Genomic DNA, 13,352 nt, shown 5'->3' with positions numbered 1-13,352 from the left:
CTTGAAATATGAAAAATAGCCCTCAGTTTTATGTTGCCAGATTAAAAAAAATACTTTCCCCCCCGTAACTATTAGCAACCAAATTGTTGCCGGAAGCTGCTAGTACCAACTTGACAAAGACGCAGAATACATCGGTTCAGACTAAGATATCTAATATTTACATTACACTTGCAAAAGGTAAACGTTTTTGTTAAGATTACAATCTGAATACCTGTCAAGACTTTTTAGCGAATATAATATTTGAATAGATAATGTATAACAAGCTACATAGCTTGCAGTAGACTTCTCTTCGAACGCTAACTAGCTAGTCTACTGTACAGTAGCTAGTCTAACTTTTTTTTTTGCTCTGCTGAGTGCTAGCTCTAGCAATTCCGCAATCTGCGCTATAGCAAAGTTAAACGTGATACAATATATCTTAGTATTGCTTTAAATATGTTTTGTTTTTCTACACCTCGAAACATCAACATTAACCACTAGATGTCGCCGTGGATTTGGTTTTTGGAAATATATTTTTTAGGCTATATGATAATAAAATTTTAACTAGTACCACCTGCATCGCCCACAAGATGTCACCAGCGTCACATAATGATAAAGCTGAATCGTGGACATGCTGTATTGTGGACAGCTTATAAGCATATATATCAATTCATATATTAAACAAAAATATGAATGACCATGTAGACTTTATTCATCTACCTGGTTAGATATAAGATTTCTTTGGTCCCAAATGCGTGTGTCTACCACTTGCAGAAAGGATGACCTCCAAGAGACCTAAGAGCACTGGAAACGGCGTGGGCAGTAAGGGGAAAGGTAAAGGTGGGTCCGCTGACGTTCAACTCTCATAACCTACATTTGACACATTATGAATGTATACATTGGAAAATGAGTCGTGATTGGATTATTTCTGTTTTCTTTATTGTAGACAAAAACAACGATGCTGATTCTCCTGCAGACTCAGGTAAGCATTTCAGAATTGTATTGACTGCTGAATATATGGACACCATTATCGACACCTTTATGTCAATACGGCCTTCATAAAGAGACAACATAACTTATGCTGTAAACGTACGTGCAGAGTGCAATGTTCATAATACGTATTTGTTGGAGGCCTGAGTTAACAGCTTCTGACCTATACATTTAATAAAGATTGATAGTTTTGCGTAAGTACAGTATATGGATAATTATTCTTTTCATCAGCAGTTATTTAGCCTATGTTAACTAATTTGTTATCTCATTGATACTCAAATATGCATACGTTTGCCATGAATTTATAAACTTCAAAGGCCTCTCCACTGCTGTAGACATTGTGTGATCAGATACTGTTCCTCTGCTGATTCCCATGAAATTCAATAAACCATTAGCAACCCGAACTCTGCAGTCTGAAAAGGCCGACATTGGGTCGTAAACACAAAGGGTTGTGTGAGAACACTTTGGCTAAATACTAGAGCTCCTATCGCAGAATCCCTCTATAGCTTAGACTTGGCAGACTGACTCACCAGTGCAAAACCTCCCTCAAGTTATGGTTATCAGTTGTTAGTATGAGTAAGTCTGGCTTATCACTTCATACTCGTATACTAGTGCGTGCCACAAAAAACAAACAGAGATCAGCTTTTGGCAAAGTGGCCTCCTGATTGAATAACGACCCTGTTATTTGATTGCCTGCATTTGTGTGAAAGTTCTGGCTACTGCTTACATGTCATTCATTCCAGCTGGCAATGGATACTTCTGGAAGCCGGAGGCCTAAGCCTATTTCGCTCTGAAGTGGTGATGTAATGGGCACGATATATACTCATCAGCGCTGTCTTTGAGCATTACAACCCTAGCCTTTACCTATGCATGCTTTTGATGTGAGCTTAGGTGTAATGTTGCACAGCCTGTGGACATATGCATGGATATAGGTATTTTTACTTACATCTTTTCATTGTCAGAGCAGCTTCAAAAATGTTCAGTGTCACCCACCCCTGAAAACATGCTGATGGTCATCGGAGTCCATTTTAAATCTCAACAAATGACTGAACTGAAGATATGGGCCTATCTTTATACATCAGATTAGTTCACAAGCTCCCATGTAAGTGAAGGGAACTGTTTCAGCTGATCTGTCGTTCAGAAGAATAATGGGGTTGGTCTTGTGTTATGTAGGCAAAGAGTTTGTTTGATAAGTTGACTAGACTAATAACTTATTATATTCATAAAGAATGCATTTTACTTACAGACTATGGCTGATGACATCCAACAGAAAATAGTCTGACGTTTTCCCTCAACGATGAAAGAAATGTTATGAATGACTTCAGTCATACACCTCAGGGGAAGGCAGAATTCACATTTGCCCTCTCAACAAGTGTCGCGAATGACATTGTTACTATAAATAACAATGCCATGCTCTCTCCACACATTTCTCTTTGAAATGAAGGGTGTGAGTTTCCACTACAATGATTTGGCATGGGCCCTTGTGGTCTGGATAAAACAGGTTGACACACCCAGTTGGGAAGGGGTTACTTAAGCTCTACTTTAGCATTCTCTTGGTCTCCTCCGCAACCTTGTGGAATAAGACTTTGAAGAGGCTGCAAGTGGGACAAGAACTGTAATTATATGAAGCCCTGTTTACTATCGGATGCAATGCCACTGTTTGGGTGTAAGGAGAGCTCGATAGTCCTGTTTACAAAAGGGCTCACTGCTTTGCTCAGTGCTTATCATTCCCAGAGTTCACGGTCAAATCTCTTTCACCTCACCCCCCCCCCCCCCCCCCCCTAACAGAAACGTTTGATTATCGATTGCATTGACTGATATCGAGTTCATTTGAGTGATTCCCTGCAATTTCCTCCTGGACCATCGGGGGAGTCACACAGGAAATGGAGCCGATTTCCAATTCCGAACCTCTCAACCGACTCATCCCCCCCCCCCCCCCCCCCCCCCTCCGCCCGTCAGTCGACATCTTCCCCATGGTGCTGACCTCCGCCACCCAGGAGATGTTCGGATGCAGAGCCGAAGAGGACGTGACCGGGGACAACCCCTACAAGCTGCTGAGGAAGGACGACATCCTGCAGGACATGAGGACGAGGGCAGCCGTGTCTGATTTCAGCCCCGCCAAGCAGCTGGTGACGGTAGGGCCGGGGCCCGCGTGTCATTGTCACACTCGGACGATGTTCACGACAACACGATGGCCCACAGACCACGTATGCTACGGGGGAGGGAGGGGCGGGCGGGGTGGTGAGGGGGAAAAAAGAGTTCCCAGAGCCCATGTCCTTTTGTTTTGTCATCCCTGGAAATGATTCACTCCCTATAAATGATTCCATGGTTATGTGCGGGTCCTACATTGCAACACCTTGCGATATTAACAAGCCGAGTACTGCAGACCCGGTCCTCCACCCTTGATAATGTATCCATTCTGAAAGAGAATGGATTCTTATTTGACATCAAATGACTTTCGTTTCGTAAGACCACACTATATAAAACGCGATGAGTCTTTTATATTTTCACAAGGTGCTCTTTTGGTCAGTGTTCTGTCTACTTGAATTGAACCGTACACTGTGTAATGGGTTATTGAAACGCCTGTGGACTTGTGGTTCTTCGTGTTGGTAGGACTACCCAGAGGAGGAGATCCTACTTGTTTATGACATCGACTTCACCCACGGACAGAGCTTCTACCTGGTCCTGACAGTGGAGACCAAGGACAAGATGTTAAGTGTGAGTTCCTGTACCATAACTAAAGGAAATTATAAAACAATACAGGTTTCCACAAACCTACCACAGTTAAGATTTCCCATCTGTTCTTGATTCCCCCCCCCCCCCCTCCCACAAAAAAAAAACTGCTCTTGAGATTTAAGATGCAGCCAAGGCGGTTATTCAATTTATATGAAATACGCTCCGTAATCCCTCTCTCCTCTACGGATGTCTTCACATTGTTTATCGTTCTCCTGTGCTTCAGCTCCCGGCGTCTGAAGAGGCAGTGGCTGCGGAGGCCGTGCCGTCCGAGGTGTTCGTGCAGGAGAAGACCCCTGAGCCGCAGCCCTGGGTCTCCCTGGGCAGCGAGCAGGAGATCGAGGAGGAGTCTGTCACCGACTCCAGACCTAGGGTAACCCACGGAGACGAGACTCGACCGACAGATTATGATTACAACACATGCAGTACACTAATAATACTGCGCTGGAGGAATAGTAGAGGAAGTCACCGTCATGTCAACCCTCAGAAGGGAAATCGAGGGATGTTGAGCTTCAGGCAACGTCATTATTGCCCAACTAACTATTGCCCGTTTATATCCGCCCGACTGTCTTTCGTCCCCCGCAGTTGAAATATAAGATTTCGAGGGCGCGGAGGGAATTCGGGGCGCGCGTCTGCTTCTCGAGTCGCAACGCGGCGGACGCCAAGGACGGCCACATGGAGTGTTCCTCCTACCAGGACCGGAGCTTCAGCCTCCGGCAGATGGAGAGACAGAGCGCTGTGCAGGCCATCCCTGCCCTCCACAGCTCCAGCACGCAAACAATATGGTATCGTTCTGCATATACCGAAGGCCGCATGTGGTGTTTGAAATGCGTGTTTGAAAATGGTGCTGTACAGCGCTTTGGTGCAACTCTTGGTGCTTATAAATGTGCTATAGAACTCCAACTTGACTTGAGTTGAACTACCAAATACCTCAGACGAAAAATAAACAACGTGGTATTAATAATAAGGTTTTCAATGTCCACTCGGCAGGAGATATCCAAAGAATATGTGCACCCAGTATGAACCGAGGGAGTTCAGCGAGGAGGAGAAGGAGAACTGCCTTCAGTCGGAGAGTCTGAAGAATTTCGTCAACTCGGTCGCCTGGAGGTGAGGGAACGTTTCAGTGATGGATGGGGTCTCAAACTCGAGGGGATTATTTTTTTTACTAATAATGCGAGGGGAGGGGCTGTCCACACCTGTCATTACAGGGGCCTCAAGACACCTTATCTATTACCCGTCATCCATGACAAAGTCCTCAGTCTCGGCGAGATTTGCCGTCCAGCACAAAGCTACCCCGCGCGACGCGGAGAGTCGTCCGTTTTCCGCTCAGCGCCGAGGCGTCTGAGGTGAAACGGAAAATACGGCTCCTCTCCCCCCCGCAGGTTCGAGACGGCCCTCCAGCAGAACGAGATCATGGACGTGTTCCTCGACGACTGGAAGGCCCTGAAGGAGGATGACGGCGGCTACGGGGGCAAGGCCGACACCCACCTGAAGGAGTACCAGTCCTTCACAGACCTGCACTTCAGCAAAGAGAAGACCATCAGCGACATCAACTGGCATCCCACCATCAACGGTGAGGCCGCGGTCACGACACATCGCCGTGAGCAACGGCCTACACGACCGACCCACCATGCTGGTCATATATGTATGATATACGATATCACGATATCATATGATATCATATGATATCACGATATCATATGATATCATATGCTATGTCGGTGTAATCGTCTTCAAGTCTTTTATTGTCAGGTACACAGACCAACACGTCTTGTCTGTGCCACAGCAACTTGTACTAGGTCGTAAGTGTGTGTTTTGGTGTGGGGGGGGTTTTCCAGCTAGTTGTGACAGTGATATGTATTTGATTGTGGCAGGGGTGATCGCCGTGTCTGTGATAGAGAGGCTGTCCTTCGAAGACAGGATCAATGCCTCCACTAAGCTGCTGCTAAATCCCTCTCTCATTCTGTTCTGGAGCTTCTCTGATCCCATCAATCCTCAGGTACGTGTGAAGACTCTCCTTTCATGTCGTTCTCTTCTCTCTCTCTCTCTCTCTCTCTCTCTCTCTCCTCTCTCTCTCTCTCTCTCTCTCTCTCTCTCTCTCCTCTCTCTCTCTCTCTCTCTCTCTCTCTCTCTCTCTCTCTCTCTCTCTCTCTCTCTCTCTCCTCTCTCTCACTCTTTCTCTCTGTCTCTCTCTCTCAGATCTCTCTTAAATCCTCACCGACAGGTAACAAGTTGTTTCTTCTATCTCCCAAGAAGAAATAGCTTTAAGGGGGTGCTTGGACTTTCAAGCAAACTTTTACATACCTTAACCAAACCATAACTTTTATGTACTCAAATGTACCCAAAGAAGATTTGATTCTTGCTCATGACCGTGTACAATGGTCTCCAGACTGTTGGTTTGATTGGCTGGTTATAGGCACAGGGAAAGATGTTTATCATTATGTCAAATAAGGATTAAACTGCTGTAGCACATTCACATCTAAGAAATACACATTAATGAACACACACAAACATTTATTTCTACTATAAGAATGTCAAATCCATCCACAAGTTTATTGTATGCTTAGCGAAGTCGAATCATATGCTTGTGGATCAGGAGATTAAAACCGCTGAGCCTTGCGTTCAATTACTTTGATACATAAATACATTTGATGGCAAAGGCCCAGCACTTGAAGGTCTGCTGTGGTTTTGAAATGTACGGCCTCGGCCTGATGTGGCTCTCATCTGTGGTTTGCAGTTGCTCCTGGAGTGCCCGGACGACGTCTTCTCCTTTGAGTTCTGCCCCTCCGATCCAAATATTATCGTTGGCGGCTGCATGAACGGCCAGGTGCTCCCCGCTTCCTCCATCTCACGGCCGCTGACTCTCTCTCTCTCTCTCTCTCTCTCTCTCTCTCTCTCTCTCTCTCTCTCTCTCTCTCCTCTCCTCTCTCTCTCTCTCTCTCTCTCTCCCTCTCTCTCACACCCTTATTTGTGTCCCCCACCCTTACCTTCCCAAATCTTTCTCCTCCCTCCCTCCCTCACCCTCCCTCACCCTTCTCCCTCCCTCACCCTCCCTCACCCTCCCTCACCCACCCTCCCTCACCCTCCCTCACCCTTCTCCCTCCCTCACCCTCCTCACCCTCCCTCACCCTTCTCCCTCCCTCACCCTCCCCTCACCCTTCTCCCTCCCTCACCCTCCCTCACCCTCCCTAACCCTTCTCCCTCCTCACCCTCCCTCACCCTCCCTCACCCTCCCTCACCCTTCACCCTCCCTCACCTTTCTCCCTCCCCTCACCTCCCTCACCTTTCTCCCTCCCTCACCCTTCTCCCTCCCTCACCCTTATCCCTCCCTCAACCTCCCTCACCCTTCTCCCTCCCTCAACCTCCCTCACCCTTCTCCCTCCCTCACCCTCCCTCACCCTTCTCCCTCCCTCACCCTCCCTCACCCTCCCTCACCCTTCTCCCTCCCTCACCCTCCCTCACCCTCCCTCACCCTTCTCCCTCCCTCACCCTCCCTCACCCTTCTCCCTCCCTCACCCTCCCTCACCCTCCCTAACCCTTCTCCCTCCCTCACCCTCCCTCACCCTCCCTCACCCTTCTCCCTCCCTCCCTCCCCGTCTCTCTTTTGGTGCCCTCTAACCGTCAGCGCCAAAGACTTTTCTTATGAGATTCCAGACTATTATATAACCACCTCAGCGGTGGATTTCCTTTCCCATGTCCTTCTGGGCTGCTACGCTGCTTTCATTTCAAGGGAATCCGATAAGAAATAACAAATATCGCTTACAGAATGGGCCATATTCCGCTCTTGTTATTTTTAGCCTTTCTGCCGCTCTTGTCCATTGTTTTCCCTTCGGGGCCTCTTTCTATGGGAAGGTGGATTGACTGAGAGGAGGAGGGGAGAAGGAGAGGAGTGGTGAGAAGGAGAGGGTGGGAGGGGGGGGAAGGAGAGGAGGGGAGGGGGGGAGAAGGAGGGGAGGGGGTGAAGGAGAGGGTGGAGGGGGGGAAAGGAGAGGAGAGGAGGGGAGGGGGGAGAAGGAGAAGGAGATGGGGAGAAGGAGAGGAGGGGAGGGGGCAGAAGGAGAAGGAGAAGAGGGAGGGGGCAGAAGGAGAAGGAGAGGAGGGGAGGGGGCAGAAGGAGAAGGAGAGGAGGGGAGGGGGCAGAAGGAGAAGGAGAGGAGGGGAGGGGGCAGAAGGAGAAGGAGAGGAGGGGAGGGGGCAGAATGAGAAGGAGAGGAGGGGAGGGGGCAGAAGGAGATGGGGGAGAAGGAGAGGAGGGGAGGGGGCAGAAGGAGAAGGAGAGGAGGGGAGGGGGCAGAAGGAGATGGGGGAGAAGGAGAGGAGGGGAGGGGCAGAAGAAGAAGGAGAGGAGGGGAGGGGGCAGAAGGAGATGGGGGAGAAGGAGAGGGGGGGGAGAAGGAGATGGGGGAGAAGGAGAGGGAGGGAAGGGGGGCAGAAGGAGAAGGAGAGGAGGGGGTAAAAGGAGAAGGAGTGGAGGGGTGAAGGGGAAAGGGGGAGGCTAGTGTGTCAGGAGGTGCTGAACTGTGAGCAGCAGGTGTTTGCTTCTCAAGTCAACTGATTTGCCGTCTTGTCCCGTCAGGTGGTGCTCTGGGACATATCGGCCCACCGTCGAGCGGACTACAGGGGACTCGCTCCAGCGGTGGAAAGAACATGGCCGCAAACGCCAACGCCTTTGTAAGTCGCCACCGCCTTGGTGTCGCACGCCGTCCCAATGACTCACGACCCAGAGATGTGCCAACTGCTATTCTGACTTGATGACAGCACGTACGATATTTGACAGGTCCTCGTCATTTTACCCGCAGCCGTGTCATAATGGGGCCCCCCAGCGTCTGCCAAATGGACGCTTTAACGCTGCGTTGTCGGTAGTCGGGTTCATGGCGGCAATTTGAAGGTCCTTTCTTGTGAGGCTTTTCCACAACTAACTCACCTACGCGAAGCACCGTTATGTTTGCGTTCGATCGAAGCGTTCTGGGGTGGGATCGAACGCCGCCGCAGGTCCCAGAGAGGCCGTCCTTCCCCCAAGGTGAAGGGTGACGGGGCCAAACGATGATGATACGTTGGCCTTGCCGGGGCTCTCGTTAAAGGGGAATGCAGCTAAGTTCTGCTTGAAGCACCGCCGCGGCTGCCGGAGCCGGACCCACAAACCTCAGCTCCAGCCCTGCCAGGCCGGCGCGGCCCGGTGCGCTGCGTCTCCTCGTCCGATACGCTGGAACCCCTCGCGCTCGACCGAGTCGGTCCTCCGTCACCTTGCGGCGCCCCTTCATTCCCCTGACCTGACCCCCCCCCCCTTCATGGAAACCAGACGCGTTTCTCTCTCTCTCTCTCTCCTCTCTCTCTCTCTCTCTCTCTCTCTCTCTCTCTCTCTCTCTCTCTCTCTCTCTCTCTCTCTCTCTCTGTCTCTCTCCCTGTCTCTCTCTCTCTGTCTCTCCTCTCTATCTCTCTCCCTGTTTCTCTCTCTCTCTTCTCTCTCTCTCTCTCTCTCTCTCTCTCTCTCTGTGTCTCTCTCTCTCTCTCTCGTACAGTCACGCCCGCTCCAGCTTCCTTCACAATACCGTGGCACCTTGGCTAGCAGCAGCACTCCCTCACCCCTCTCTTCTCCCCTCCTCCTCCCCCTCCCTGTTGACTCTCCAAACCCCCCCCCCCCCCCCCCCCCCCACCCCCCAGAGTCAACAACACATCGCCAGCTGTTACACAAACCCACAGTGGTCCTGATTGGCTGCCTGGGCCCATAGCACACACACACCAGATTACGGCACCCCCTTTATATGTTTGCACCACAAACAGGGGCGGTTTTATCTGCTGAAAGCCAATTATTTCAATGCGGCGGGGCCCTGAAAGGTGTGCTTAGCTAGCGCCTGTTTTCTGCCCCGTCAGATAAAACGGGGGGATACAAATGAGATGGTTTTAAATAGAAGTTCTGCTCACGCGTTTTTGAACAAATCAAACACAGACTTGCCACATGGCCCAGCGTTAACATATCCTACATACACAGCAGGATACAGTAACATTGTGCTTAGTCCGGAAATTTTTGTGAATAAGCCCCATGATCTTAGGCTGTGATGAGAAACAGAAACCACGACAAACCACGGCCAAAGTGCCAACTAAAAGCACCCGTCCGCACTTAGGTGTCCGCTGAGCCGTAACCCAAAGCTTCTGTCGAAAAAAAGTTTTAATTTACCCCCTCTTCCCCCCTCCCCCAAGACCAGCACAACCACAGCATTTGAATGGATCACTTCACGTCGACCCTTTAACTCTGTGTCACCGATAAGCGGTGCTACGGGGACAAATAGGGTCCGGTCGCCGTGAGGTGCTGGCGTGGGGGGGGGGGGGAGGGGGGGAGGGGCAGCCCGTGGCGTAATCCCTTTTGTGTTTCGGGCTCCCGGCAGGCCTTTGAAGACAAGCGAGCGGAGGAGACTCTCGTGGTGCGCTACTGTGCCGTGTCAGCCATCGAGAGCGGCCACAAAGCGCCAATTACAGATGTCCAATGGCTGCCGGAGAACTTTGAGGTAGGCGGGGGGGGGGGGGGGGGGGGGGGGGGGGGGGGTGAGGGGAGGGGGAGGGTGCAAAAACCGCAGCGCCCGTGGATGTGATACTGTCCAGGAGGATGATTCACAGTTGATCTAGTTATTTAAGCAATGTACAGAATGTATAAACATGGCATTCACAGCCACAACCTGTCATAAGGCATGTATAGAGTTTGGTTCGTTTTTTTTTTGCCCTACATTAGAAGTCCTTTGTGCCAGGCAGTCTACAATCTCCCTGGAGTTGTCGTGATTCTCTCCCCAATCTGGGCTTTGTGTCTTATCAGATCTTGAGCAAACACCCGAGGTTACGTATCTGACATACCGGAGAGAACTCGATACACAGCCCGTGCTTTTAGGCCTTCACACCCAATTTACAGGCTGATGTTCAAACACTCAGTTAAAAAAAAGGGTCAGGCCTCTTATCGCGCTAATGATTTTGGAAAGGGGGGGGGGGGGGGGGGGTGAGGGGGGATGGGAAATTCTGCGATAACGACGGGACGAGATTCAAATCGAATGCGACTGAAGCATTTTGGGTGTGCGGCTTGATTTAGCAAGCCGAGGCAGAGGGAGAAGAGGAGCCACCATCGCTGGAGATGAAAGGGGATTATTTGAGAGGGGGGGTCAAGGGTGAATGTCACCGTGGGCTTTAGGCATATTACCATGTCTCCATGACGGGGCCCTGTCTGCACTCCCGAGCAGCGGAACGTTCCGGAATTTGGCCGAAAACACTCAGTGACACCCTGAGTGACTTGTCACGGTCCCTCTCTACGCGATACTCTATCCTGTAATAGCGGTGACACTGCCATGCCCTTCAAAACGGTGGGCTTCGAGGCTTCATTAATAACACAGAGTCGCTTCACCAGAGACAGCCCGTCAATCAACCAGGGGGTCCCTAGGGAGCCCAATAAATTCCCCCTCAGTGTTGCTCACCATTACAAGGAATAGAACAGCCTGGTCTTGCCACTTTGCTGATTTCTCTCTCTCTCTGTGTGTCATAGGTCACCAGGCTTGGGGTTCCGGTGGAGAACAAGAGTCAGATTTGTGTTCAGGTCATCACCTGCGCCCCTGACTGGTACGACTTGGTTGGGCATCTACAAACGGATTGTATTTATCTAGAATGATCTAGGTCTGTCCAACAGCTCCATTATTAAAGAGGATCTTTCTCTTTCTTTCTGTCTCTTTCTCTTGTGTGTCTCTCTCTCTCTCTCTCTCTCTCTCTCTCTCTCTCCTCTCTCTCTCTCTCTCTCTCTCTCTCTCGGTGTCTCTCTCTCCTGGATCAGCTGTGTGATGTTCTGGGACATCCGGACCCCGAGGATGGCCACCCAGCCCATGACAGACCGGAGGCAGAAGGCGGAGGAGAAACCTCTGGAGAGCCCCCACGGCGTTCCCAACACCTTCAAGCACCTGGACCTGGCCTGGAAGCCGCTCGTCAGGGTACCGCAGGCGGCGCCTGCCCTTCACAAACACACAGCCGCCTTTCCCCCCCAAAAAAGCTCCACGGCTGCCAATGCTTGACTGTTGTCTGTTGCCGACCAATGTTCTGTTTCATCTCGTGTCAGGTCGCCCTGCCAAGATTGATACCAGCGGGGAGTACAGCCCTTTGAAATTCAGCCTGCAAGACAACACCTGCGACAGCCATACTGGTAGCAACGCAGGTGAGTATTCCTCCCCCCCTCCCTCCCTCCCTCTCTCTCTCTGTCTCTCTCTGTCTCTCTCTTTATCTTCTTTGTACTCCCTTTCTCCTTCAGGCAGAGATGCAGGTCAGCTTCGCTCCCATGTTTATTTATCTTCCTGTCACTCTCTCTGCATTGTTGCCCCCCGCCCCCCCCCCCCCTCTCCTCTCTTCAGTCCTCGAAGCAACGCAGGCGAAGGGGAATGCTAAACTGTTGCGCAGACCAGCCGGTTACAGAGCCGCGGAACATCTGTTCTCAAATCACCCATCATAGTCAGGTCAAACACTCTGGAAATAGATGATACAGATGGAAGGAGATAGCCCGGATGGATCAAAGACACCTGTGTGTGTGTGTGTGTGAGGGAGGTTGTCTGTGTGGGTTTGTGCGTGCGTGCGTGTGCGTCTCAGATTCTCCAGGGGATCAGTGAGTACCGTGATCAGCGGGCCGTAGCCTCTCTCTCTCTCCCCTCGCCTCTCCAGTTTCATACTGTTTTATTAAGCGATACCTCGCCAGACAAGGCCCTCATAGTGAGGCAGCGTTAGTCTTGTTGACTGTCAGCTCTTTGCAATATGCTGCTCAGGCCTGGAGCCAAAAGATGTTCCCCCAGTCTCGCCCGGTCAGGAAGAAACCTGCCTTTCTCTGGCCTAAGGTCTTGCTTCTATAAACACAGCTAGGGCGACGGTTATGACATTTGTACACGTGCTCAACCAAGAAACGTGCTGCCTTTGTCTTTTCGGGCATCACCTGGACTTTGTCACGTTCGCACAGTAGCGAGGTGCCTCGCGTTTCCCAAGGCGTGAGCGAGGTGACTGAAGGTGGATTGAGGCAGGGCACTGTACAGCCAGGTGTCTCCCGATCTTCCCCTCCTTGGTTGGAACGTCTGACCTGTCTATCCTTTATGGAAGGAAACAGTCCAGTCTCCGCCTACGGTGCGACTGCAGTCAGCTGAGTGGAGAGAGAGTAACAAGCGATTAGAAACAGGACTCAAGAATAATGAAAAGCGCAAACGCATGGCTCTGGTCTCCTGCTGAAAAGTCTTTCTGAGCCCTGAAGGTCAGAGAGCTCATTTGTATAGTGAACACAGAGATTCAACACAACAGCTGGTATGCAGAACAGCAGGCTGATTAATCAAAACGCCAGCCCTTGTGTAAGACACCATCTCGCACCAAGAAGGCCCTGGGTTTGGTTCCCGCTTGTGGCCTGTAGGTGGGCTATGTTCCGGGCCTTTCCGCATGGAGTTTGTATGTCCTCCCTGTACTGAGGAGAACACAGTTATCGTAAATAGAAGACACACTTACTAGACTGAAATACAACCATCCAAATCAATCAATATAGGAATCAGAAGATAACAATGGATCTTAACATATAAATGTTAGTTGGGTAATGGATCTACTTATTAGGATTAACAGATGCCAGTGGTAAATCCTTCAATGTCTCCTGTTCAGTGCAGTCCATCCCC

At 50.5% G+C, this 13,352-nt stretch overlaps 1 protein-coding gene across 1 annotated transcript; it reads left to right on the top strand.

The window, feature by feature from the left end:
- The first annotated feature begins 68 nt into the window (after positions 1 to 68).
- Positions 69 to 12,320, top strand: dnai3 (dynein axonemal intermediate chain 3). The gene is given in 18 exon segments (XM_062452235.1): positions 69 to 177; positions 751 to 816; positions 923 to 958; positions 2,926 to 3,101; positions 3,580 to 3,684; positions 3,926 to 4,072; positions 4,285 to 4,484; positions 4,690 to 4,806; positions 5,082 to 5,272; positions 5,574 to 5,698; positions 6,437 to 6,526; positions 8,276 to 8,302; positions 8,305 to 8,370; positions 10,083 to 10,202; positions 11,219 to 11,292; positions 11,501 to 11,663; positions 11,794 to 11,875; positions 12,301 to 12,320. Coding segments are annotated over 17 exon segments (1,800 nt in total). The 5' UTR covers positions 69 to 177; positions 751 to 755.
- Positions 12,321 to 13,352: the final 1,032 nt, after the last annotated feature.

The sequence above is a fragment of the Osmerus eperlanus genome, chromosome 26, assembly GCF_963692335.1.
Source record: "Osmerus eperlanus chromosome 26, fOsmEpe2.1, whole genome shotgun sequence".
NCBI lineage: Eukaryota > Metazoa > Chordata > Actinopteri > Osmeriformes > Osmeridae > Osmerus > Osmerus eperlanus.
This window is presented reverse-complemented; position numbering and strand designations above follow the sequence as displayed.